General features: G+C 39.0%; 1 protein-coding gene across 2 annotated transcripts in view; it reads left to right on the forward strand.

Moving 5' to 3' along the window:
* The window catches only part of ATF7IP (activating transcription factor 7 interacting protein), a 112391-nt gene extending 91176 nt beyond the window's left edge, over positions 1-21215 (forward strand). The window contains exons 10-14 of one of the 2 annotated variants that reach the window (XM_075499129.1): positions 6536-6614; positions 12123-12287; positions 13236-13421; positions 17103-17215; positions 18662-21215. In XM_075499129.1, coding sequence (XP_075355244.1) covers positions 6536-6614; positions 12123-12287; positions 13236-13421; positions 17103-17215; positions 18662-19078 — 960 coding nt within the window. In that variant the 3' untranslated portion in view covers positions 19079-21215. The remainder of the gene's footprint in view (positions 1-6535; positions 6615-12122; positions 12288-13235; positions 13422-17102; positions 17216-18661) is intronic. The other variant, XM_075499130.1, reaches the window with a different exon arrangement.
* Positions 21216-24991: the final 3776 nt, after the last annotated feature.

Consider the following 24991-nt stretch of genomic DNA (forward strand, 5'->3'; position numbering starts at 1 on the left):
AAAATAACAAAAAGAGATAAATAAAACCCAAGAAAGACAAGTGACGCAAATGAAAAACAATTGTTCACCACCAACCGACTGATGCCCAGCCTGTCCCCGAGCAACAGCCGTGCCCTGGCCAACTCCCCTCAGTTTATATACTGAGCATGACATCATATGGTATGGAATAGCCTTTTGGCCAGTTTGGGTCAGCTGTCCTGGCTGTGCCCCCTCCTAGTTTCTTGTGCACTTCCAGCTGCCTTGTTGGCAGGCCAGTATGAGAAGCTGAAAAGTCCTTGACTGCTTAGCAACAACTAAAACATCAGTGTGTTATCAACATTATTCTCCTCCTAAATCCAAAACGCAGCACTATACCAGCTACTAGAAAGAAAATTAACTCTATCCCAGCTGAACCCAGGGCACCGTTTTCTTCAGTAGTTTGCCATTGACATACATATGCTGTGATGTTCTAACTAGTTCTTTCTGTGTTAAATTTCACAATTGTAGTTACAGTGGAAGATACCTTCTTTTCTTAACATCATGTCTTCCATATGTGCTTTGGCCTTTAAATTTAGTCTCCTTCTTTGTATTTGTTTTCCTCATGGAATTGGAATAGCTTTTTTCTTCCCCATCCCCCTCCTCGCCCTTTTTTTTCTTTATCTTTCTTTTCAAAATTACAAATGAACCAACCTAATTTGCAGCAGTGCTGATCTGAAAAAGTTGCTGGATCACAAAGCTAAGGTGATATTCTTTCTTCCACTACAGTGTATTTTACAACAGTGTGAAATGGTCTCAGCATGTGAAAAAACAGAGCATAGCACATAAGATAGTAGCCTGTCTCAACGTCCCTACTTTTCCAGAGGCACATGAGGAAACTGCTTCAAAAATCACTTCAACACCAGAGGCAGCCCTTCATTTTGCGAGGCTGATTCCTTTCTGATTTCCCTTTATTTATTTACTATTGACTAGTGTGTAGGTTATTTATTAGGTATTGCAGTCAATGACATACGGGATATAATAACAGTCTTTCAAAAGGAGGAAGAAAGTTCTTAATTATAAAGCATTTATATTGCTTTTATTGCAGATCTTACTTGTGACTTCAGATTCAGGTGACCCTGTTCACTGTATTTAAGCATTTTTAACAAGTTCCAGGATTTTTATTACCTCTAAGGATTCTTTTTCTATTATACTTGGTTTTTAAATTTTGGTAGTATACATATGGCATTGGTTCTAGAAAGTCACTGTATATCCTCAAGGAAAACTGTAATACTGCTGCTTTTTCCTAGCACTTCTCATAAGCATATCTTTTTTTGTCAGTACATCTATTTCTCAGTACTTTCTTTAATTGTTAAAAAGACTTTTGTGGTTGGGATTGGAAGAAAGCAGATGTTATGTTGTCATAGTATATACAGTGAAAAGTGCATGAAATTCTGAGTATAGGTCACTTCTACCAATCCTTTGTAGAAAACCCTGAATTAAAGTGTAATTACTATCATATGAATAGACACTTTAATGTCAGAAATTAAAACAAAGTCTGTTTCTAGTAGTTTTCATGGTAAAAAAAAAAATCTGAAAATGTTACTCAGACAAATCAGTACTATAGATCGCTTTTCAGTAAAAGTTTTGCAGCTAGTAGAACACTTAGAAATACCAATTTCTAATAATTTAAGTGAGAAAAATGCACAAATCTGAATAGTGGCATTCATTTTATACATACTTTTCATTTTTTTTATCTTCCATATGCAGTATAAAGCAGTTTACGCTTAACTAATTAAGTGGTGTTTAGAGAAGGTTATGACTTAGCCTCCGTTTCAGGACTTACGAGGTTTCACTCAGATATTTGAAAGGGATGAGGATTTACTCTTTTGGTTTTGCCCGTCTTCTAGGGTCTTTCAGTTGCTGCTTTCACAAGTTATGTGCTTGGCATTAAAATAATTCTCCTTCACACTTACCAAGTTAGATGCTTGCCTGGGGCATTTGGCATGCAAACAGAGCACAGGGATAGTTATGTATTGGTAAACGTGGTAGGTGTGGACATGACTTCGCAAACTGAAGAAGCTGGGGCAGAGGGCCTGCAATTTGACAAGATTTTCTTTAAAGAAAACACTTTTCAAAACAGATCAACATTGTAAATGTGAAGCGCCTTCACGTTGGCTGGCTGTTTCAGGAAAAACGCACAACACTGAATGAGAATAGCGGAGTAGTACGCTTGCATGCTTGCGCTGTCCTACTGTGTTTGGGGTGGTGCGTGCTCAGCTGCCGCTTGGCTTGTAGTCCTCTTTTCCCCTGCTGGCTTTTTTCCTCCTCCTGCTTCCTTTTTTCACCTTTGTTTCTGCTCTTAGTCATACCTTGCGGTCCTCTTCCCTGCTTCACCTATTGTTTTGCCTTTCAACTCCAAGTTGTGTGCATCTTCTTGGGCTGGATCTACATTAGACCTAAGTATGAAATGTTCTGTTGCAGGACACATCGTTTGTATGCAAAACATCTTAATTGCAAATGGAAGTTCACTGACTAGATGAAGAATAACGTTGTGCCTGTATTAAAATTGGGAAGTCAGGAAAAGATGAAGTCTTGTGTTTTTCTTGCTTTCTTCCTAAAAATTTTTTTCACAGTTTATCTTTAAAACTGTGACATTTCAGAGTAGGATTTGTTAGGTTTAATTTTTAGTTTCATATTTAATTTTTTCATTGCATTGTTTTGTGTTAAGTTAAAATTGTCACACTGCTGGCTGCTATGTGAAAGCAGGGAAAGACCTAAACTAAGGCAGCTTGGATACAGTTGTGGTTAACTGGATGGTTCAGGTTGTGATGTTACTATTTACAGGTTGTACAAAGTTACCTTATCAGCTATGGATAAAACAGGTCCAAAATGGCAGTGTGAATGACAGTATTTTGGAGGATTTCCACTTACTTGGAGTTTAAAGGCATATACATAAACATACGGGAGCTGTTAAGAAGGATGGAAAAGGGAGTTTGGCAGTTTACATTTATTTTAAACCTCAGTGTAAACTTTTTTCTTTTTGATTACTAGAAACTACCCAGATGCTGTTGTAAAAAATCAGATTTAAGTGCCACTTCTGGTCTGTTTGGAGACTGGTGCTCTGGTTCTGACAAATGGTGAAATGGTGGTTTTGGGGGTTGTGGTTTTGTTTGCATTGGGTTTTTTATAACCGTGATCTTTAAATAGAGAGAGATCACTTCATATTACTGTGGTTATTTTGTTTCTCTTCCAGCTTATTTGATATTCTAAGGTGACTGAATCCTCTGTTATTCAGACTTGCTAGGCAATATGTGAACAAAAGCACCAGGCATATGTTTTGGGTTCTCATTAAATGGTTTTAATTATTTTGCTAGTGTGACTGTACTGATGAAAAGGTGTTATGATTGCATCATCTTGCTCTTCTGCAGAGATCAGCTGAAGCGGGTTCAGGTTCTTGGCTTCTTTTGTTTACAGAAAACTGATAGCAGACCAGAATGCATTGACTTTGCTTTTCTGTGTTAGCAGTTTCTGCCCAAACGCTTGCTGAAATCTAATATTAGGAGCTGAAAGACTTGTTCTATTATTTCAATTTTTGACATAAATGTGAAGGTTGTTCATACATGACTGAAAGTCCAATGTCAGCCTTCCTTTTGTCTTCATCAGGGCTGCAAGCCTTCTTAAGCTGGTTTCTGATTTTGCTCAGAGCAGCATGTCTGAATCTCCTCTTCTGATGCGTAACATGTCAGTCTCTTCCTCAGAATCCCATTCCCTTCTATTTACAGAAGCAATAGTAGTTGTTTCTCTCTAGCCTTTCCTCAAACATAGCTCTGTTGTAAATTGGAGTTTTCACAAGTCCTTGTAGCAACAAAAATTTCCCTAAGAGAATTTCTGAGTAAAATAGTCATGATACTTAAAAGGGGTGTTTTTATTTTCTTGAGTGGTTGGGCACAGGATTTTCTGAAAACCATTTATTACTTGCTTTTGGCAGGGATGATTCCAAATGGTTCCATTTGTAGGTCTTAACCATTCAGGTGGTAAGTGACAACACTCCTACACCATACCCCCCTAGGTAGGAAACACAATGTGCAGCATTTTCAGTGTTTCAGGTTTCCTTAAAATTTTCCTGTACCCCTAAATTTCATTGGTGGTGAACTAAGGGAATCTAGTTGGGGAGGCTGGGGATTCAGGACTTCAGGGTATGCTGTGTGTGGAGTACACCACCTTCTTGGAGTAGCTGGAGTGTTTGCCGTGGAACCAGAACTGGGGGATGTACCACAGAGCACCACTCAAAACACTGCCCTGCAGATCTGCAACTTCTGGTGTGGGTTGTGGAAAGAACCTAACTACTTATGGATAGTTCCTGTTGAGGAGATTGCTACCAGGGTTTAGTAGAAAACCTTGAATAGTGTGGCTAACTACAAGAAGGTCTTTCATCCTGAGAAGTGCATGTATGAGACTTTGTCAGCTGATTGGATTTATGATTTAATAGTTGCCTGTTTAACTAACTCAAGATTTCAGCCTTCCAGACACACCAAAATAAAAAATACATGCAGTGACACTTGCTGACTTGGAAATTCAAAGAACTTTCTTGACTGGCACTGTTAAGTAGGGCTTCAAAACAGTTAGCTCTCAGAGAGAGTATTATTCTAATGATCTAGATTTCCTTGCAGAGGAAGAATTGAAAGGAAATTACTTCAGACTTAAGGTATTTTATAGTGGGGAGAAACCAACAGCTTAGTGTTAGTTTTTTCTTTCTCCAGTTCCTTATAAATCTCCTCCTCCATTTTTCAGTCTGCTTTCTCCTGGAAGAGCACGCCATATTTCAAAATATACGTTGTTGACTGGGAAGGTTATCAAATTGGAATGAAATTCCTCTTGACTTTATGCTCATCGAGTAATCGTTGATTATTTGAATGTGCTTTTTATTTTAAGCTTCAAGTGAGTAAATCAGTTCATCATACTAAGAAAACTGAAGCTGGAAAGTCTTTGAAATAGAAATCACTCAACAGAAGAATTCCATGGTTAATAAATCTGAAAGATGTTTCTGTATGTATAGCAAAGATAGAGTCCCCATAGAGGTCTCTTCTGTCGCCTGTGAACATAAGCAGTTAGATATTCCTTACTCAAATTGTGTATCATGTAGGTTATTAGCAGAATTTCATCAGTAGCAGCATGAGAACTTAAGGCAAGAAGAAATCAGGTTGTAATAATGCATAATGAAGAGATCAGTCATGTCAGGCACTCCAAATTCAGTGACCAATAATTTGGACACAGCTTTTGTTTGCATTTAGTAATCATACGATACCTCTTTTCCCTCTCAAAGCCTTGCCTATGTGAGAATTGTCTTTAGGACCTCCTTAAAGGCTTAGTTGTACCCCCATGAAAGTTCATAAAGCAGATAATCTCAATGCGTAGGCTTTTTGCATCTCTCCCCATAAGACCTGCACAGAAAAATCTCTAATCTTCCTAGGATTTATCATGTTGGCATTTGTACAGGCCATGTCAGGCTGATAACTCTTATGCTTTTTCCCATGTTAATTGTTCAGAGATTTTGATAATTATGTTGCTCTTCTAACCCTTTGTCCTAAGGAACCTGGTTTACTCTACTCCATAAATCAGTAGAAGTTCAGTCCAACAATAAATTATCATCTCTTCTACAAAACCAAAACCCCCCTAATTTTCGCAGCAAGTTTAAGGAACTAGAAATTTACATCATTCAAGATTTTTTTCTAGAAAGTATATTTTAAAACACAGAAATATATAGGACCTCCCCCAGTATTTTTTCCATCACCTAAAGGAAAATGTTGGTGGTCCTCCCAGTCTGAACAGCCAAGGGACAGCAATTGATCCAGAAGACAAATTTTGTTTGATAGTCCTCTAGGGGTTTTTTATAACATTTAGCCTTCACAATAGCTTAAAAGATCCCTTTATCGTCTCTAAAGAGATGGTTACAAACAGCTTTATATGTAGAATAATAGAATGCTAAATTTGGGGATAATGGATAAAAATACAGTAATAAAATTACTTTTAAAAGCTGGATACAATTGGAGTTTTCTGGTGGCTTTTGATGACATGTTTTATAAACATACAGGTTCCAGTGTAACTCTCTCTTTTTCTTATTGTGAAGTCAATTTCTTTATAGGCACATAGGCCGAGGTGTCTTGAGATAAGTAATATATTGTCCTGGTGACTGTTCTGTCAAAAGGTTACTCTACTATAGAGGAAAGCACAGATTACAACCGGATTAAAATATTAAGAGTAATAATTGAAAGATAGTCTGTAACACCAAGTTGTTATTTATTTACCTGTAGAATAACAATATGCTATTGGTCATCAGGTTTTTGTACTCTTTACAAAGCTAAAAATACTTTAATATTTGATACTGCAATACAGTCATTTGGTTATTTTCAAGTCTGGTAAATTTGTCTGAAAGTTCCTCCTCTTGCTCATTTCATCAGTTCCTTTCTAATAAGTGCATCAATTCTGAGACCTCTCCTTCTCAATGTTCAATTCATATCCCTTTTCCGCCTGTGTTCCTGGATTTGCTTTTGCACAATGAAGGAGTTTTGTCTTTCAGAGCGGGAAGGTCACAGGAAGCGATTCGGGAGGTGTCATTGATCTTACACTGGATGAAGAGGATGATGGCTCTTCTCAAGGTAGGTGAAAAAGATTTTGCTCGCTACAGGGGTAATTGAGCTACAAGTATTATTTCATCCCTTGAATGATAGAAAGGAATAAACTTCTGTTTCTACTTAGTGTATTTTATTCCTTGGTGTTTCACTTAAACAGGACTGTTATTGAAGACTGGCATTAAATAAAAGGAATTCTACTGACTGTAAAACAGTCTTTAAGATTTTTACCTTTCCCTTAATTTAAGCATTGTTGCTGTCTGTGCTTAAATCTTTTAGGCTTGTGGAATAATTTGAGATGTTTGAATTCTTTATTATATTTTGGAAAGGTCTTCTAGATGCATTTAATTTTTTGTTTACTGATTAATTAAAGACCTTTTAATTCTGAAGTTGGCATTCAGGCATTAGATTATTAAAGCTTCTAATCTTTTGTTTAGCTAAAAAACAGTGAGCAAGAGTTTAGATACCAAATGCAGATCTGTTCTTTGCTTTGGGGCTGTATGCCAAAATTAGAGTAAATATAGTTGTGCTCTTATATCATTTGGCAGTGTGGATGCACTTTATCTTTTAAAAGAATACATTTTTATAAGTCTTGCGTAACTGTAGGCAGGTCTAATTATAATTAGCATTGGATTAGTGAAGAATTCCAGTATTTCAGAGAAGTAATAAGAGTAATAAGTACTTAAGACTATGTATTGCGCTGTCATCTTAACTGAAAAATTGATATTTCTACTATTGGAGATAAAACTTTAATTCTGCGTGGTCTCTAAATGCATGCGCCTGTGCTGCATTCTTAAGTCTAGCCACCAAGAAGTTTGATTCCTCTAGACCACCTCAGTAGCTATCTGTCTAGCTAGCACGTTCGAGTTCTACATATACATTCGTAATATTTTGACTTGCTCTGTATTTTTATTACACAAATGTAGAAAATCATACTGGGATGTGGTAGCATTTCTTTCTGTGAGGGAGAAGTGTAATGTTGCCACCGAAAGGAGTTCATGTGGTACACAAGTATTAGAGAAGCATTATGCAATTCAGATAGCTGACAGTCTGGTTCTTTTATCAGCAGAGGATATATGGTGGACACTGAATTGAGTATGAGCCAACAGCGTGTTCTCATTTAAATTTAAGTTAGTATTCCCCCCACATTGATGCTAGTGTGACCACACCTGAAATACAGTGTCCGGTTTTGGCTCCCCCTTCCTTGAGTTCAGAAGAGTTGTGGTAGCACTGGAGAGGGCCCAGTAGGTGGTGTCAGGATAGTGGGGGCCTGGAGTACGTGACCTGTGAGAAGAGATCGACAGACCATGGCATGTTTGGCAAAGAGCAAACTGAGGGACAGTGTAATAGCAGCCTACAACTACTTAGAGGATAGGTACAAAGGTGATGGAGTGCAACTCTTCTCAGCAGTGCCACATGATATATCAAGGGGCAGTGGCCATAAACTACAAGTTCAGGAGGTTCAGGTTGAGCTTAAGGGGAAAAGAAATCACAGTAGGAAGGTAGTGCAGCACAGAGGGATGGTAGAAACTCTGCTCTTGAATGTTCTCAAGATTCAGCTGGGCAAACTGCAACTCATTTGATTTAGTGTTGGTGACAGTCCAGCTTCAACAAGAGACTGGACTACACAGCCACCAGAGGTCCTTTCCAGCCAGGATTTTGATGATTCTGGGAATTGCTTAGGTGAGTGTCAGAATAGCATAGGCAGTCAAGTTTTTACCACCCTCATCTCTTCTGAGGGTTAGTTCTCAAAAAGATAAACAAGATGGTTGCACTTGGACTGTGGAACTCTGTCAGGTAAGGTTAAGCTACCCAGTCCTATTTAATATTCTGTAAAAGACACCAACAGATCTAGATGGATTTATGATATGTTTTAAAGCAGCATGTCACAGTATTGTAATGTATTTCAGCTAAACTTTTTCTATCAAAAGTAACATTTTTCAGAGAGTTTTTTCCTCCCTGATTGCATAAGGTATGTCTTACAATTACCATAAAAGATCAACACCATGGTTGCATGTGCAACTATAAGAATGCTTCTCTATATACTTTTGGGCTGGGTTAGCTCTTGTGTGTCTCTTCACTGCAAAGCAGAAGCCAGACTCTCACTGATAGTCTGCAGCCCTGCAGATCAGTTTATGTTTAGAGTTTGTGTGAGGAGTCAGTATTTTTCATATAAGCTGTAGAAATCTATGGACTAAAACCCTCGTAAAAGCTTGAGTTTCACCATGCGGTGAAAACACATCTCTAGGATTTTGAGCAAGTTTCTTGCGAAATAATTCACGTGTTCTGATAATAACATTCATGTTAAACAGAGGAAAAGTACACTTCTGACAGCTTTTGCATAATTATAAGCATGTGTATACCTTTGGCCAAATATTTTTTTCACTGAACTTTGTTTACAGCAAATGTGGAGCAAGTTTTATTTTGTTCTAGATTTACTGGTACACAACCGCAGGATAGAAAGTACCTCCAGCATTATGGTGTTTACTGCAGTATGCTAGAATATCAGATCAGTACTAATTCAAATAGAAGAGCAACACCTATATAGTGTTCCCAAGAACACTCAGATCCCGATTATTTTTTTTAAAGCACTGTCACCCACATACGAAGTAGACCTAATTCTGTTACTTACAAAAGGGTATTTAAGTAGATGTAATGTCTGGAGAGAGGTGTCTATTATGTGCTTCCCTTTAAATCTCTCCTGGTACAACTAGGAAACAAAGTTATGCTATTTTGGTAGTATACACCTACAATGTGTGTCCTTGTTGGTTGAAATTACTAAAGATTCAGGTTGAGAGTAAATTTTAACATAGTGGTAGATTTTTAAACTTGTTTGTGTAATCTACTCTCCATCCCTTCCTTTTTCCAATGATGTTTCCATTTAGATCAATAATTAAAATTAATATCTGTAATACTGTATACCAAAGTATGCATATAGGGTAAATTAGACTTAAACTTTAGGTTAAGAGCTATGGAATTTTTAGGTGTTTTGTTTTGTGAGGTTATAAAACCAAAATCAGAGTTTCTGTATTGGGTCATGGAAGAGCAGACCTTCCAAGTGCAGACTGTCATTGAGCCCAGTCTTCAGTCATGGTAGATAGACAAAACCCTGGGCATTATTTTTAAGGGCTAATCATGGTTTTGAGGGTGGGGGATTTTTGTTTCATTGGGTTTTGGGGTGAGGTTTTGGTTTTTTGGGGTTTTTTTTGGTTGGTTTTTTTTTTTTTTTTAATAGCAACTAGGGCCTCTAATCATGTGCTTGAGCCACTGGGTTTGGACACTACTACAAAACAGAGTAGCTGTCCTTCAACAGCTGTTGGTTTGGCATTTTGAAACCGCACTCTATTAACACAGAAATGCGTGTCTCTAACTTCCAACCCCTTTTTTATATACAGCAGTTTGCATTCAAATAGTGCTTCATGTAGGGGGAAAAAAAAGTATTGCCATCACACTGTGGAAACACTCACCCGATACAGCCTAGGTTTGCATTTCTTCTCTTCTTTATCAGACAAGCAATGCACAGACATTCCGTAATCAACAACATATGCAAGTTTTCCTGATCATCTTCACTGCCCCACACGTGATTTCCCACATGGATAGTAGAAGTTCTTATAAATTCCTAAATGGCTAATGTTGCACTCTCTACTATCATCTTTTTTCTAGTTCTCAAGTCTTAGCTTTGTTCCTGTGTGATATTTTGGTCCACCTCCATACTGGTAGCATCTGCCAGTACACTGGCAACTAAATTTAGTGCACACCTTCTGATGTGTGCAAAAATTATTAATGAAAATGTTGCATGACATTTGAGAAACCATTTGTGTTTTTGTGTGAGATCAAAAACAAACGCAAAACCAAAAAAGCCCTCACATTTGTCCAGACTGTCATTTTTACCTGAACTACATTTTTACAGCAGTAGTGTGTCTGGGTTTTTATTAGTTGGATCATGAGTACATCTTCTCTAGGTCATGACTAAGAATGCACTCGCATCACTTAAATTATCCAATGGCAGTTGAAATGTGCATCAGTCTGTAAATATTCAAAGTAAACAGGTGTATGCATCTCTGTAGGAATCTCTTAAGAGTCAAATAATTTGTTGAACACTGGGAAACCTCTCATACTCATAGAAAATAAAAGAAACTTGAACTAATCACAAGACCTGTTAGTTGATGAAAGAGCAGGAAACATCTCACCTTTCGTTTTCAGAATGAGCATCCCTTTACTGCTCCTTTTATAGATTTCGAAAAAAGAAGAAAATTATATTTTCATCAAATGGCTTCAGTGAAGTAGCTCAGCTATTCAGTTTGCAGAAAGACAATATGGTCTGCAATTTATATTGTATTTTATTTTTGAGGTCTTGAATTGTATTTAATTTATCCTATAGCAGTTTGTGAAGGGTACTGCTACTTCAAGCTATTAGTAGCTGCTGTTAAAGACATCTTGGTGAGACCATCAAAATAGTCTCCAACTGCTAAAAACCCCAACGTTTTGAGCTACACTGCCATTAACCCTGTTCTTAATGCTTTGAAATCTAGTTAGTATACTTAATTGATAGTTTCTAAATGTGTTCTTCAATATATTGTTGATATATTGAAGATACATATTATCGTATTTTTTAATTTTTATATTGTGTGCTCTTTTACTAAATTAGTGGCTGCTGCCTGTACAATTTTATTAGGGCAAATCTTTTTTGAATGAGTGCCCTTAAAACCTACTGGTTTATCTTGGTTTTTAGTTTTTGGTGGTGCTTTCTCTGCCCACTACTACTCTAATCTAGCTGAAATATCCAGCCAAAAGCTTCTCAATTCTTATGTATTTAACTTGTGCACAGGCTTGATTACACACAGACTTGCACTCAAATGAATATTTTACATTACACGCATTTTACATTACACAAATAAACTAAAATGGGAAAAAATACTGCTGTAGTAAACTACAGATACAGACACTATTTGTCACTTCTCACAAGTCAGTAAGAGGGTGTCAATGTGAGAAAACAAAGTCTCTTTTTAAAGTCTTCTATAAATGAAACGATTCCCCTTTTTAAGAAAAGAGCATCAAAATTCAAAACGGCAACAAACAGGGCTGACAGATTGAACAAAGGAAAGAGCAAATAACAAAAGGATGTAAGCATCAAAGGTAGACAAGATTTATTTAGGGAGCTCTATCAGTTTTTTGAAACAAATTGAGTACAACAGTGTTTAGGCCTTTTTAAGGTTTTAGGCTATTCTTTTTTTAATAGAAACTTTTAAGGACTTTGGCATAGTGTTCCATTAAATTCAGGTTTCCAAATTATGCTGAAATATGCAGACTTCATGATGACAGAGTGAAACGTTATGGGGGGAAGATTGAGATGATGAAAGTGAGGGGAATTAAATGACTTTTCTACAGTTTTGTTTGCAGAATGAAAAGATGAAAGAAATTTCATGCTCAATATTCTTTGCTAATCTGTGAATGATGAGGAAAAAAAGATTTTAAAACTCTGATGTTCTAATTTCTGTTTGCTGTTGTCTATAACTTTATTTTGTTTTAAAGCAGATGGCAAGAAGCAGAACCAAACACCTGTTACAGGATTGAGCATATCCACCCAGCCTTTGGCTCGACCCTTGCAGCCTTTGCAGCCTTTGCAGCCAAACCCTGTGCAGCAGACAGGTGTGCCAACAAGTGGACCTTCCCAGACCACCATACATGTATTACCTACAGGTAACTTCATTTTACATCATTATGTGAATGCAGTGGCTGCTTTTTTTCTTAAACTAGACTCTTGTGTGTTCTACATTGTGCTCATCTTTTCAGGTGACTATTCAGAATGTTTAAGTCACTTTTTAATCTTCCATTCTAGTCAGTTTCACATAACTTTTTTTAAAAAACTGATGAAGTGAAAGGGAAAGATAGTCCTGTTGGTTTGGAAAGAAATCAGGATCAAATTAATTCATGGAGAGAAAGAAATCCTCCTAAGGATGGTCATGGAAATTATTAAATATACTGTTGTTCGTAAAAGTGAAGGAGAAGAAACCTGTAGCAGTTGCATTATTTAAGTAATGGGGAAAAAACATTAGTAGCATCACTCCTAGCTCTGTCCACCTGCACTTGGCAATTAATCCTTTTGGTAGAGTGGATGGCAAGGCTGACACTGAAGTTCCATCCCTAGTTAAATGTTATTTTGTCTGCAGTGTGGTATTTTTGGTTTTTTTCTTTCTTTCTTTCTTTCTAACATAAAGAAACATAGATCCTCTTTTTCTTTATTTTATCTCTTCTTCTGTAGATGATTGTTGAAGATTAGTTAGCATTGGAATTGTCTTGACTGATCTGTTTTACAGACTCTTCAGTGGTGGGTTTTATATTCTCCACAGCTGTGCTTACATTCAGGACCTTTTTCTTTTTTTGGGGTTGGGGGGGGTTCTACGTTTGTCTTTTCTGTTTGGAATTTGTATATATATTGGCATTATTATTTCAGGTGAAAATTACTGTTTGTTTAGGCTGTTTTTTCTTGCATTATCAAAAGCAGATAGAATTTCACAGAGACAGGTTTTTATTTTCCATGGCTCAGATGAGTCAGTTTTCCAAAGGAGGTGTGTACTCTGGAATAGGCATATCAGCTTAATGTTGTGGAATTCCATTCTAGATTGTGGTCTGTCTGTCTTTTTCCAGCTCCGACAACAGTGAATGTAACTCATCGGCCAGTGACTCAAACTGCTGCAAAAATTCCTATACCAAGAGCCCCTGCTAACCATCAGGTGGTCTATACCACTCTTCCTGCACCACCAGCTCAGAATCCTGTAAGAGGAGCTGTCATGCCAAACCCAGGTTTAAGGCCAGTCAACCCGCAGACTGGAGGTAGGGGGTGGTTTCCTCCATGCGCATTTTAGCACGACACAGCTTGATATGTTCTACCTGATGGATGTGGGGTTTGTTTTTTTTGTTTTGGGTTTGTTTGGTTTTTTTACACTACTAGTCCAAATTATAGAGGTTAGGGGCTTTTTCCAGCTTACAGACTTGAGAAAATCTCAGGCTATTAAGAAATCATTCCCCCTGCAGCTATATGAATGAGGAAAAACTGGATTTAAGTCATCTCAGGCACTAGCTCTGCCAATTAAGCATCTCTGGATGACATGCCCAATACTTCACAAGGTAGCAGAAGGTAATGTGATGAGCACCACTGTTTTGTAGAAAGACAGATAGAGAGCATTTTGTTACTACAGAGTAAGATTAAAACATGTAAGTACATAGTAAATGGTGTTCGATTTCCTGTCTAAAAGTTACATTTATATCGGGCATCCTAATGTAATTCCTTAACAATCTCTGATGTCCTGTGCACAGCAAATTTTCTTATTTTCTCTAGGCCTGGACAGATGAAATATCTTACCAACTGTATCAGAAATTGATGCATGCTTGATTTTCGTTGACTAGAGATGTCAGCAAGTTCATCTTGACTTTGCAAACATGTAATTGGTGTCTTCCCATAGCAGTAAACTCATTTTCCGAAATGAGTAGTAGATGTCAAAAATAAAGACCTTAAAGTTAAAAGATAGTTTATATTTTGTTACGAAGTGGTGGATCTTAACTGTCTTTTTTTTAGCTCCCCACAAGTTCTACGCTATGGTTATTTTAACACTGTTACGCTAAACACAAATTTCCCTGTTCTAGTGCACTGAGTATGAGCCTACTTTTGTGACGTTCAGGTAGTGATTTTTTTAGACACCATCTGTCTAATACTGTGTACTTAAGCCATGTAAGACTGTACCTATGTAGGTTTGTGCAGAAATAATTGATTCATTGTTCTGAAATGATAGTTTTTGGAAAGGAGAATATCCATGTATGTCTGTAGCAATTTAATTCTTAGTATCTCTTATGACTGGATTCAGCTGCATTGCCATAGGCTGTGAAAAATCAGCTGTGCTAGCTAAACAGAAGTTGATCAGACAGTTCTTGAGCTATGTCTGTGAAATGTCAGGGTGTGAGGAAATTGCTGTTCTTTTCAGAGTACTTGTTCATATTTCTTAAACTTCTTACACTCTTGTGCCACGTGCATTTGAGTTCAGGTTCTTCTGACCAGCAGTATCTTTTTGAGGGGCATGTCTGCATCTTGCATTCCTGTTGGCAAAAGGCCATAAAAGGCAAGGTAACCTCAGCCCACACTTAGTTTTCTTCATCGTTACCCTTAGCTACAAGTTAGACGTGCGTGATCTACCTGTTATTTTGGAAGGAATTTTGAGTACTTAACCATGCATTCACTTATGTTAATTATTTTAAATAGTATTTTCTTCTTCTGTACCAAAATATAAAATACATGGTTTTGTCAGAATCTACCACTTCTTAGAGCAGCTATTATGACTAAATACACATCAGTAGTATTAATATCTAGAGAATACCTTTTAGTGTTAGACATGCAAGATAATTAGTGTGTTGTTGAAGAACATATAATAGCTAATATGCTATTTTAAGGCCTTTTCTCGGAGAACTCGATGAGCTAGGGAATTCATATGTTTTTCAGGCAAGGTCATCCAACAACAGATCTCTGTGTAATGTGCTTCTGACCTGATGGTCCAGTGATACAATGAATGCTTATCCTTCAGCTGTCTGCTTACAAATTCTTGGAAATCAAGGCAGGTTTCCACCAAAATAATTAAGATTCAGCTTGACCAGACTCTGAATAACCTAATCTGAGAGCATTCTTTCAACAGAAGTTTGGGCCAGATCACCTCCAGAGGTTCCTTCAAACCTGGACTTTTCTGTGATTCTGTTAGAGGCAGTTCTGTTACTCTGGCTTGAAAAGTGTGTCTGCGTATTATGCACAGGCTATTGTCTGACAAGCCACATAAGACATAAGAAAATGACAGTTCATCCATAGCATTGTGCATTCCCTGTACCTCAGGACAAGGAAGCCAGATGGTTAGCCTGAGTAGAAAAAAGACCAGTTTAGTTAGAATACAGATTATTTCAAGGCTTCATATTTGCACACCGGGTAGAGAGTTTTCATGTATTGTTAACAAAAAAGCAGTCGTGTTTCTTCATCCCTTTTAGCTGTCATGAGTTTTCGTCTTTTAGTCCATTCTACATTTTTCACCATCTTTGTTATACAGCTTTCAGAAATGCTGCTACTGATATGTAGTGGTTTATATTATCATTGAAACGATCTTTACTGTCAGTAGCAGATGCTTCAGGAGTAAGATCTCTGCACGTTGTCTTTGAAAGATTAACTGTGAGAACTCAACCGAAGTGTTTTCCAAATTGTACTTTTGTACTTCTACCTGAACTAAGTAGTATGCCTACCTAGAAATAATGCTAAATTTGTACCTTATATCTTATTAAGGCATTTCTGTCTGTCTATCTTCAGATTATTGTAATTTCCTGAGATAGAATCACAGTCATGCTAAAACAGCGTTTCTGATTGGATTCTCATAGATGAGAAATAGCCAGTTCAGGTTTATCCTACAGGAGTTTGCACAGCTTCATTAGCTTCTTAGATAGATGTGCCAATAGGAAAAAGATAATGAAGCAGCTACCTAGAGCACTTTATAATAAAAGCATTAAGATTTATCACTCTGAGCTCCCTGCCTCAGACTCACAGATTGCATAGACTGCTGATACTCATCACCTGTGATCATGGCTTGATGACTGTATAGAGAAGAAATTACCATACAGTAGTAGTGGTTTCCTGACATGTGTCACTCTGTGAGCTTCTCTTCTGGAGTATTAGAACACTTTGATCTCATACAAGTGTGGAACTAGGGGGTGGTGGAGATTGCCCCAGATCTTGTATTTCTAGACAGAAATAGAGGAACACCCTAGGCAACCCATAACAATGAGCAAAAGCTTTGAGCTCACCGAACATATGTGCTCCAAGAGTAAACGAACAACATGTTACTTCAGAGAGTGAGATGTGATATAAAATGAATGAAAACTTGGTAGTTTGCAAGAGTTCTGGATATTACGTACAAGGCTATAAAATTACCTAGTTTATTCCTGCCAGTCAGGTCAGTTTGCTGGGGGAATGAATGAACAGGTAATGCCTGTGAGTAACATCCATTGTGGTGTCCGTTCTGTGAGGGAGGACAAGCTTCTTGGACAGTGACTTACCTTTTTTGTTTTCGGTACCATCCACAGCACAGCCTTCTGGCATTTGAATACTGAGTGGATATCATTTTGCTGCAGCAGCATTTATCTTTTCCTTTCTGAATCCCAAAGTGATGTAATTTTTCTTTTCATACTTAAGCTCCCTGTATCTCCCACACTTCCCCTCCCCACCCATTTCTTTCATGCTACAAACTACTGAAACATCATTCTGTCCCCTCTGCAGACATAAGCACTTGCTCTCTTTCACTTTTACAGCTTCAGGGAATGGGAGGTGGTTTTGTTGTTGTGCCGTACTTCATCAGTCTGCTGGCAGTTTGAGGAGAGTGTGTCAGTTTGAAATTTGGTGTCATCTAGCTGTGAACCAAGGAGTTGGTCTTCCAGTGTTCTGTTTAGCCGGTTTTAAGTATTGAATACTCAAAGTATTCACTGTGCTTCTTACAGGTATGACAGTACGAATGCCTCAAACAACTGCGTACGTTGTGAACAACGGACTAACTCTTGGATCTGGAGCACCTCAGCTTACAGTGCATCATCGACCACCACAAGTGCATGCTGTGAGTAGTCCTTTTGAAATTACTTAATGCAATTTACAGGCTTGTCTCTGCATTAATGTCTTTCAGATTGCTTCTTAGTGTGAACTGCAGAATAGTGAAATGCCTTGTAGACACTTCGCAGCCAGTTCACGTGCATAGCACTACCCTGTCACCTACCGCAACTTCTGCCAAGAATGGTAAAAGCCATGCAATTTGTTAGCTTACCTCAGAGTTCTCCAGATCACCAGTAGCACATATTGAAAAATGGTGCATGAATTGTCTGCAGGTGACTTGTGGAGTCAAGGGTACAGAAGAACTACCACTAAAAAGTTTAGTCATGGTTTGGCTACAAATTGGATGACCAGTTTCTCAGTACAGCTGTTTCCAAAACTGAGGTAGGAGAACAAGGTACAGACAAGATCCTCAAGGTTGCCAACTCCCAAATTTCAGAGGGTTTTTTTAATCACTGTTGGGGGTGATTACTTCTGCATCACTTCAAACCCCTTTTCATAAGTATTTGAGAATTTACTCTGACTCATTTCATATGGTTTTGTTGTTGAGACGGAACCAAATACCTTACCTGCATACTCACTGTTGGGCAGTCACATCACTTGTGATGTCCTGAAATGGTAAATACATTGCCAACAAGGTGGCTTACCGTTCTTTCAATCTAGATACCATTCAACTTCATGCATCCTCCAGTGATAAATAATGAGAAGGAATCAAGCCAATATCACACAGAACACTTAAGATGACAAAACCTACCCCAGAGTCCAACCTGAAAGGCCCCTGGCTTGAAGAATAACAAAATTTTGTACTCATTGTAATCATATTCCTAAATTAATCTTAACTAACATAAATGAGAGACTGTTTCTGTGGTATTAAAAAAAGGCAATGGAAAGCCACAGTTGTGCCCTTATTTCAAAACGTTCTGGAAACTGAGGCTGAGCTTTTGTGATCAATTTAAGGTGATAAAATCCATGTGGCATCATTACCCATTCTTCCTTTTGTGACTGAAAACCTGCCCGTTGAAAAGATGATGAGTTGTCAGCTTAATCCACTGCCTGGGGTGTTTTGGGTAATGTGGGAACAGCAGCTCAAATGTAGATTAGCTCAAAGTCATTGTGAACCTGCCTGCCCAGTCTTGGTAAAGGGCACAGTGTTCAGTCCATCACCTCTTGGGTGGGAAGCAAAGAGGATATAGGGAAATAACTGTGGCAGTGATCATCTGTACAGCTAGGGATTTATATGTGAATGATAAGAAATTGTGGCATCCTTGGTCCCACCCCTTCTCAACCTTTGCTGCTGCTCTCTTGCCTGTGTGCTCTCTGCAGACAGGACTTAAGGTTGTGGTGGTTGGGTGACTGCAGGCTCATTTGCTCCCATTTGCCTGGGGAGTGATGAATTAAAGCCTCCTTCCACTGCTGTAGACTCTGACCTTTCCTTTACTGCTCTTACGTTGCTTAGGAGCCACCACGCCCTGTACATCCTGCCCCACTCCCAGAGGCACCACAGCCACCACGTCTGCCCCCTGAAGCTGCCAACACTTCTCTGCCTCAAAAGCCACAGCTGAAGCTGGCACGGGTACAGAGCCAGAATGGTATTGTGCTGTCATGGAGTGTCATGGAGGTGGACCGGAGCTGTGCCACTGTGGACAGTTACCATCTCTACGCCTACCACGAGGACCCGAGTGCCACTATGCCCTCCCAGTGGAAGAAGATCGGGGAAGTGAAGGCCCTCCCGCTACCTATGGCATGCACTCTTACGCAGTTTGTGTCTGGCAGCAAATACTACTTTGCTGTCCGGGCTAAGGACATCTATGGACGTTTTGGACCCTTCTGTGACCCCCAGTCCACAGATGTGATCTCTTCCCAGAGCAGTTAAACTAGAGATCTTTGGAGCCTTTAAACCTGTCCTACTACCAAGAATTACCCCAGTTTTGGGGGGTTAATCCCATGCATGAAATTCACTTTTTAAATCCACTCTCTGCAGGATTATTTTAGACAGTTGTGTGATACACTACATGCATTCAGAACCAAAAGAAAAATAAAGTCTCACCTGCAGCAAGAGAGCCTGTTTTTTCTGGATAGCTCAAGTCATGGGCCATTTGAAAATTTCATTGTCCCTTCCATGACAGCTGTTCCACCTAGATACCTACCTACCCTTTATCCAAGGGCACCCTGGATGCCTGGGATTCTGCTTCAGAGTGGGAACAAAATAATAAATTACAGTTTGTTTGAAGCAAAACGTACACATCTGTAATATCTATCAAGGCACTAACATGAGGGCAAGAACAGATTTGCCTCTTGCCCCCCACCGCTCTGTGAGCAGGCTGTGATATGAAGGGTGATTCAAGGTCTCTCTTTTGTACTGGAAGATTGAGTGGTCTGGTCTTATTTTACAAACTGTAATGAGCTCTCTGAGGGGAGGGAAGGGAACTTGAGTCTGGCCAGGGAACCAATATGTGTGTAAATTTGGAGGTGGTGGAAAAAGAAAAATAAATCACCCCACTACCTCCTACCTCTCCTAAATAAGAATGCTCCTCTACTTTCACCATCCTCCCCCATTCACACTGGGAGCATTCCCAGGTCAGATCTGAAACTGGATTGTAGAGAGTGCATTCACACCTCTCTAGCTCAGATAATTTCTCTGCCCCTCCCCTCATACATCCAGCCCTATTTTTTAGATTTATTTTGTGCCTTAAAGAATAATTTCAGAAATAAATGTAGCCAGATACCTTGTGGTGTTCTTTTATTTGCTTGGAGTTATTTTTCCCTTTACCCTTCTAGCCTTTCATTACTGCTTCTCATTTTCCTGGCCTGCAGTAATTATTATTTCTGTGAAGACCAGGAAGTGTAACATCTGCTGATGCTGGATTCGTTTTTTATCTGCAGTATCATTCAACCCTTTCCTCACTGTAATTCTTGAGTAGTTTTTGTCCTGTCTTGAATATTAGAGCATACAGGCAGTATTTTCCACCAGAGCCTTTCCCTGTTCTTTTGGGAAAGCTGTATGCTGCAGTTCAGCCAAAGAAGAAACCTCTGTGGTGTGGCACCGTGAAAGCTTCTAGCTGTTTGCACTCAGTTTGGATGTTCAGTTAGTACAAAAAGATAGGAAGTTGGCTTCCCAGTCCTTTTCTCTATCTCAGTCACTTGCCTGCCTCTGCAGAAAGCTAACGTACCCAAAGCAGTTTAGAAACAATTTTAGACACTGGCCTAAAACTTGTGAGCAATTGCAAATGTTAATAGACGCTTTCATGATGCTTCTGAGCTGAGAGAAGAAATTGGTGCATCTGCCCCACTGCTGTTGACCTGTTAAACTTGCTTTTTGCAGAACCAAATTGTAACGCACCTGGACAAGAAAGTATATGTAAGGTTTTCATTTTGGCACTTTTCAGAACAAGGACAGCAGTCTCATTCCTGCCCAGCAGAAACAAACAGTGGATTTAGAAGGGAAAGTCTTTTTTTTTTTTTTTTTTTTTTTTTGGTCTCCGCCTCTCCCAATCCACTTCACCATGTAGCAAAGCTGTTAGAAGACAACGTTTTTCAGTTTCAGTGCTCTCTTTCTTAAAACCAACATTTTTAAATGTAAAGCAAGGTTGAAAAAGGGCAGGAAAAATTAAATCCCAAAACATGGCTGGTGAAATACACTATGAGATTATGGGTTCTTTAGTTGTGTTCCCTTCAAGAACTTTTATCGGTGAAAGAAACTGCATTGTAGGCTTTTGTCTATACTATTTTACTGCACTCCTTCATGTAGCTGGAATTGTCACTTCTGTCAGGTGAGTAACTAATATTTTCTGTACGGAAACTTGCATTTAAAGTACAGCAGTTTTATTGATTTGGGCGAGCAACAATTCTGTCTAAATCCAAATATCATGAGAGAAGGTTCACACTGAATCTCATGTATGAACAATGTGTAACCTTTCCTTTGAGTAACAGTTGTCCCTGTATTACTGGTGCCAATAATCAATAATGCCTTGAATTTTTCTATGTTTAATTAAATGTTTTGTCTGCCTATTTCAAGGAGTAATTACTTAATAATGCATTTAGTCTATGGGAAGTCGGGTCTTTATAAGCCTATAAAGCCAGTTCTGTATTAGAGGTTAGAGCAGTTCATTCCAGTTGATGGCTGTCAAGTCCTCCGTGGGCAATTTTTTTAATGCGTCTTTGAGGTGGTACCAAAGGGCCGTTGGCCATATCAGTACAATGAGGTTTTATAGTTTGAAAGTTAAAATAAATATTAGAATACAACCTAGAACTTATGCTGCTTATTTAATTGTGATTCCAGCCCAAACTACACATGAACTTTTCTATAGTTTGTGCTTGCGTTTAGGTCAAGATCGTTCTTAGCTTTGTCTGGCTTGGGATAGGCGGGGGGTGAGAGTCCAGTGTTAGAATTTTTTTCTTTCCTCCAATGGAGGTATTATTAGGGATGGTCTGGTAACGTGTTTGGAGGTTTTGTGGGCTGTATCTTTAGAGAAAGAAGACTCATCTTTATTTACTAAAGAAAGATGTAGTTCTCAGCTGAACTGATTGTAAAACCTGGCTTCTGGCATAATAGATCAATTTCTGCTATGTATGGCAGAGTGCAGTTGATTTTTTTTTGTGTGTGAATAGATTAAATAAGCTAGCTACCGTTTGTTGACTGAAGCCATCGCAGCTGTGGAGTGAAAGCTGACTTCTCTTTTATTTCATCCCAGCAGAGCTGCTAAAGGTCCAATTTTTGGATCTTAAGCAAGCAGTGGTGGCAAAGTATGTAATAAATCACGGCTTGACTTTCAAATGTCTAGCTTAGTTTGGAGACCTGTAAGGTAGCTGGTTCTTAAATCACTGACACACACACAGAGATCTATGCCCTATCTGCGAAATAATTTTCATGGTGGAGCAGCTCTCTGCAGTGAGTATTCACCCCTTATGCTAACAAACAGGAGTACTGCTTCATTCCTTAACTCATGGCACTTTTCCCTGTGTTGCGGGGTGGCTGGTTAATTTTATTACCCTTTACCTCCCAGAAACAATAAAACTATTGAGAAACTAAATTTCTGCTAGCAACAAACATTCAGAAATAATTTATTTCATTTAAAAGACTTTATTTGAAAGTATTACCAAAATATCTGGGAACATTCAGTACAGGTGTGTTAGCACTGTGCTTCTAGACTGGGCTCTTCATAAAAGTGTTAGTTGCTGGAGGCTTCCAAGAATCCACTTTTAAATATGCTAAAAATCTCTGTATGGCTTTTAAGCGGAAGGGTTGGTTTTAGTTTCTCCTCTGCACTTCATGCACGTTTTTCCATCTTATTTTCAGTACCCTGGTATAAAGTTGTTCCTGACTTAGTGTTTTGCTGTTGCCACTGGGTATGTGACATTTCAGCAGTACCACCTTGGATCTAGCTCCCTGTGTCTTAGCAAACACAGCACTGATTCTACAGCTGTGTTTTCCACCCTCATTTACTTTCTGGTTGGTTTTAGGTTTGGTTTGTTTTCTCAGTGTGATATGAGGCATCTGCATGTCCAGGTTGAAAGTAATTTGAGTTAGTTCAGCCCTGCTGTGGAGTGCTGATGGCAAAATGCCGTTCCTTTCTACTGTGTTCCTCCTAGTCACAGCAGTACTGGCCTCCTTTGTTTTAGTGTATGTCTAAAAAAGCTTTATTGGATTCAAATAACTAAACGCTAGGAAGGGAGCAGACTGTAGGTATAGGATCTGTACTCTATCTGCAGTGGCAGCTTCCGAAAACATGAGGGTGCAGAGGCAGGTTCCCCTCAGCCCGTATTTATTTCCATGCTCTGACCAGCTTCCCTAGGAGTAGCAGTTGGTCTTGGACGTTGCTCCTTCAAATTATTTGTGCTGCTGTTGGCCATGTTCAATCACTGAGCACAAGCACTAAGACACTCACCCATCCCAAGGGTTTTTAGCACAAGGCTGGAAATGCTCGTGGTGTCTTCCCTGTAAAAAGAAGGGGTCTTACCCTGCTTCCTTTGAAAACAACGGCAAAACCCCTCGTGCCTTCAGTGGGAGCACGATCGGGCCCAATAGTAGGATCTGAGCACCATTTTGTACTGTAACAAAAATAGTCACTTCAGCCCTTCCTTTATGCTGTTTGTCTTAAAGTCCAATAAATTAGAATCTGTATTATATGTAGGGACAGGTCAAATCTGTTCCTGCTCCCCAAACAGCCATTCCCCAGTATTAGAGTATTGCATACACTGTACGAAATCAAGCTGTGATTCTGCCTTCTTATAAACTCTTTAGTATTTTCATTTAGTCAAAATATCTATCCAGATTTTTTAAATAGGAACTTGATATATTAGATATATATTTTTTTAATTTGTTGGTTTGGATAGGGGTGGGCATTGTATGAAAACACTGGAGGGAGAAGAGTTGAAATGATACTGAGCCAGCCCTGCCACCAAAATCTGTATTCCCTTCCAAACACCTTCTGAGGGGAGAAAGAAAAAAAATAAGGTAGCTGAGAGAAAGCAAATTAATGAATTTTCCTTTTCATCTCTTCTAAGTACCAGTTAAAATGTATCTTTATTTTTCATTGTCATTATGCAGGCTGAGCATTCTTTTTTTCTTTTTTTATATATACACACATACATATATATATATTTGAAGTGCTGTCTTAATTTAATGGGGTATAGCTGTAAATAAGACAACTGGGTAGTAGCTGTTTGGGGAGTCCTGTTCAGCTTTAGTAATTTATTGGCTATTGGGAATCAAACGTGCAAAATTATTTGTTAGGAAACTCAGAATCTGATTTCTTGTTTTGTTTTTTGCAGCTGGACTTGTAAATACAAAAAAAAAATGTAGGACTGATTTAATGTCCAATTTAAACTGGGCAGTTGCAAGCTCTCCCCATTTTTGTATGTACTGTAGATTAGTGTGTGTGTCTGTGTTAACCGTAGTGGGGTTTTGTCTGACAAGCCTGAAATTTATACTTTGAAATAAACTACTGGGTTTTTAATATTTTGAGTCATCTGTGCTTAGTTCCAGGCATCTCAGGAGACAGCTCTTTCAAGAAGAGCCCAGTGTGTGCTCTTTCTCTTCAGCAGTGCTGCCACCTGGAGCAGGGGGCTCTGCAGGCGTTCCAGGTTGGCAGGCTTGTTGCCACCTTGCTCAAGTAACCTTGAGCAGCAGTGGTTTGGCTCTAGGTCATTCCCAGAAAGTCAACTGCACAATGCTGCCCTCCCAGCCTTCTCACAGAAGCAAAAGCCAAAAGCAATGCTATAACTTCTGGAAAGTCACCTTCCAGGCGCTTCTGCAGAGCAAAGAGGGGCTGTGTATCCTGGACAGAGAGAATCCAGTAACTTGCACCCCAAAGTTGCCCCAGAGGGGGACTGGAATGGAAACCAGATTGCTGGTGCTACTCTCCTCTCCCACCAAGGGGCCAGGTTTGACCTCTGAAAAAATGGTCATTCCTTTAGCAAGAGGCTTTGGACAAAGTACAGGAGCTGCCTTTGGGGTTCTTCACAGGACCCTTAAGCATTAGAGCCTTGAGCCTGCAGCAGTGGTCTCAGCATGCCTGACTCAAGCCAGGGGGCTAGCTGTTGTGCACAGAACTAATTTCATCAGTCAAGGGTAACGAAAGTGGGGGTAATAAAAAGGGTGTTTTAGTGCAGGGATCAAGAAAGTCTGCCCCCCACGCTGTTGCTTTTCAAGGGTAGAAGCCAGGTATAGCACCATTAAGTATGTTGTGGAACTTCATGGAGATCCAATAAACTACCTTACTAGAAGACAGTATGGTAAAAGCTGCCTCTTGGACCCAACCCTGCTGCCAAATTGCAGATAACTCAA

This window comes from Mycteria americana, chromosome 1, assembly GCF_035582795.1.
Source record: "Mycteria americana isolate JAX WOST 10 ecotype Jacksonville Zoo and Gardens chromosome 1, USCA_MyAme_1.0, whole genome shotgun sequence".
Taxonomy (NCBI): Eukaryota; Metazoa; Chordata; class Aves; order Ciconiiformes; family Ciconiidae; genus Mycteria; species Mycteria americana.